At 36.4% G+C, this 2,828-nt stretch overlaps 1 protein-coding gene across 1 annotated transcript; it reads right to left on the bottom strand.

Annotated features, from left to right (window-relative positions):
• Positions 1-305: 305 nt before the first annotated feature.
• Positions 306-2,597, bottom strand: LOC144567859 (pathogenesis-related thaumatin-like protein 3.5). Its single transcript, XM_078318067.1, has 4 exons — positions 2,468-2,597; positions 2,018-2,363; positions 1,402-1,758; positions 306-833 (listed from the first exon to the last, which is right to left on the bottom strand). The coding sequence occupies exons 1-4, from the start codon at positions 2,523-2,525 to the stop codon at positions 644-646; spliced, it is 951 nt and encodes a 316-aa protein (XP_078174193.1). The 5' UTR covers positions 2,526-2,597; the 3' UTR covers positions 306-643.
• Between the last annotated feature and the right edge of the window lie 231 nt (positions 2,598-2,828).

Consider the following 2,828-nt stretch of genomic DNA (forward strand, 5'->3'; position numbering starts at 1 on the left):
GAAAAACAAAATAATATAGCCTTCTAGTGTTAAAGTCATGTTCATTATTTAGAGCTGATATGGTACTTGTGATCATTGTTCTAATGTTCTCTGAGGTCTTTTGGAAATTATTTTTATTCTCATACGTTTTATGTTCCTCATATGTCGCCCAAAAATATTTTTGCTTGAATTAGCATCATGGATTCTTTTGGGAGGATTGAGTAAACTTCAATTGTCAAGCTAGCCTCTAAATCCTATCTGGTGTATTATGTTGTATCATTATATTGCCCCAACAAAAACAAATTTATGTTGAAGGAAAAAAAAAATGTTATGGCCGACCAAACAGTCTCTCTTGCAAAAACAAAATCAGTACATTTTCTTCTTTCTTTTCTTTTTTTTTTCTTTTTTTTTTTGCATTTGTTCTTTACAGGGTTACAACCTACTAACACCGACCCACAAGGCTCACACCTCTCAAAAACTTTTCTATATAAAATAGTCATATCCTCTTTACAGAGGGATTCGACTTTGATTAAATAAAGAAACCATGAATCTGTACTTCCTTTCTTTTTCTTTAAGAATAGGCAACATGAAGAGAAACATTTCATGCCTAGGATACGGCGTCAGATGAGATCTGTTTGAAGGTGATGTGTCATGTGTGCTTAATTTATAATTTGTGCAACACAGTACTGAGGCAGGTGATGACAGTTAGAAGAATTACAACTGAAATGGATATGTCCGGTTGGTTTTGCCTGATTGCATGACTTGTCGGCTCGCCATTGCCGGACAACAAAACGACCGAGTTGTTGACTAGGGGAAGCCCGGTTGCCGTTGGATTTATGTTGGAGGATTTCAGACTGCAATCAATTAAACAGATGCACTTATTTATGCTCTTGAAAAAATAATTTTATAGCTTTTTTTCCTTCAAAGTAAAGGTCATTTTTTAGTTAAGAACATATAGTTAGTTACATGTTCTGAATTTACAAATTGACCAAGAATGAAATATACATTTGGGTTCTATTCAGGTATAACAAATTCATGTAAAATCACAAAGTTTCTATACGTATGATCACGAGAGCAGTAATGTATCGGACAAGTATAAGATCTAAACGATTTAATTAAATGATGTTGCAAGAAAAGCCATTACAATAGTCAACAGATTAGAAAAGATAATGCAAGTAGGAAATAGAGAATGAAAAACAAATTTGGCCTCTACCATTTTGTTTTTACTTGTTGATGATCAAATCCTTAACCACTGGTAGATAAAATTGGGGCCATTGGGCCCTCTGCAAATCAATCTAATATACTCTTCATTGTCCCAGTTAACACCCAAAAATTATAAATTAATAATAAAAGTACTTCTAATTCTCAGAATAAATTAATGCACCAAAAAAATCTCCCCCTAAACAGAACATCTCAAATTACCTTGAAGTACTGGGGCAAAAGGTGATCTGGTAAGCTGCTGTACCGGTGACACATGTGAAGGTGGAGGTCGCATCGTCGTATGCATAGCTATATGCACGTGGGCACGCATTTTTGAAGAATTGCGAGTAGGAGGATGGTGTACACTTGTTCGGGGTTGCGTAGTCGCCACTGCAGCAGTACTGCGGCAACGCAAATGCCTCACAAGCACTTTTACATGCAACTCCATCACTCCCTGTGCCAGAAGTCACCACTTTCAGATCTGTAGGACATGCAGCGTTTAGGTCTACTAGGCAGCCAGTCGGGGCACAGTTGGGACCCGCACCACCTTGCGGTATTACCACCATCGGAAGATTGTATCTGTGTTAAAAAAAAAAAAAAGGAAATAGAATTATTGGTTGTACCTAACTACATATGTATACCGATAATAGATAATGATTGGAATAGCAATTTTTGTTAATAAATTCTGAACAAAATTGATCCATTTTTAAAGGAACCCCAAGAGGCCAAACTTCTTTAATGCTTATATTAAAAAACTTATTTAATCAATGATCTGTATAACAATAATAACAAATTGACAATATTATCAAAATATAATGAGTCTTCATTATTGCATTACCCGTCAACAAGGCTGACATCGTAAAAGTCGTTGTTGCCACTTCCAGTAAGAGTGAACTCGGCGAGAGAAGTTGGTGGATCAGCACCACCACCCGAACACTCAACCGTACCCGACCCACAATCGCCTGTTGCACAAGTGAATCGTCCAGAAGAAGGATCATTGCTACAAAATGAACGACCCCATATGCGACCAGACCATGCTGCCGGTGCGTTAACTGCACGTGACTCGCCAGGATTCAGTACAAATCCAGTTGTTTCAAGTGGTGCCGTGCCAGCACTCGAAAGTAGCCCGGGCCAAACCGTGTACCCGCAATTGTTAGTAATTGTAAATGTAGAAGCCACCACTCCTATATAAGTTATACAACAAATAAGAAAAATGATCAAAGAAGAGTAAAGAAATATGAAGTACTACAATGAATTTGTATTGTGTTTTAAAGGAGAAGAGTTGTACCTCTGATAGTTATAAGGATGATGAGAGATAGAAGAGAGGTGGTGGTTAAGGTCTCCATTGAAAGGTTGTGAACTTTGAAACTTTTTAAGATTTCAAACTGCTAAAGATTTGAATTGTTTGAATATACGAGAAAAAAATTCTCAGATAGGAGGGGGCTAAGAGATATATAGGGTCCACTAATAGCACCTCCCCTCCATTCCTTTCAAAATATGGTTATAACCGTCGCCTTTTGGATGCAAAAAGGCCTTCAACATTCATTTTATTAGAAAATTATAGAAATGTTGCCCAAAGTAAAAACAAATTTTCTGGATAAAAAAATATTTTTATTTTTTTCTTTATAATTTTTAAAGAAATGAAAATT

This window comes from Carex rostrata, chromosome 16 (assembly GCF_964058835.1).
Source record: "Carex rostrata chromosome 16, lpCarRost1.2, whole genome shotgun sequence".
Taxonomy (NCBI): domain Eukaryota; kingdom Viridiplantae; phylum Streptophyta; class Magnoliopsida; order Poales; family Cyperaceae; genus Carex; species Carex rostrata.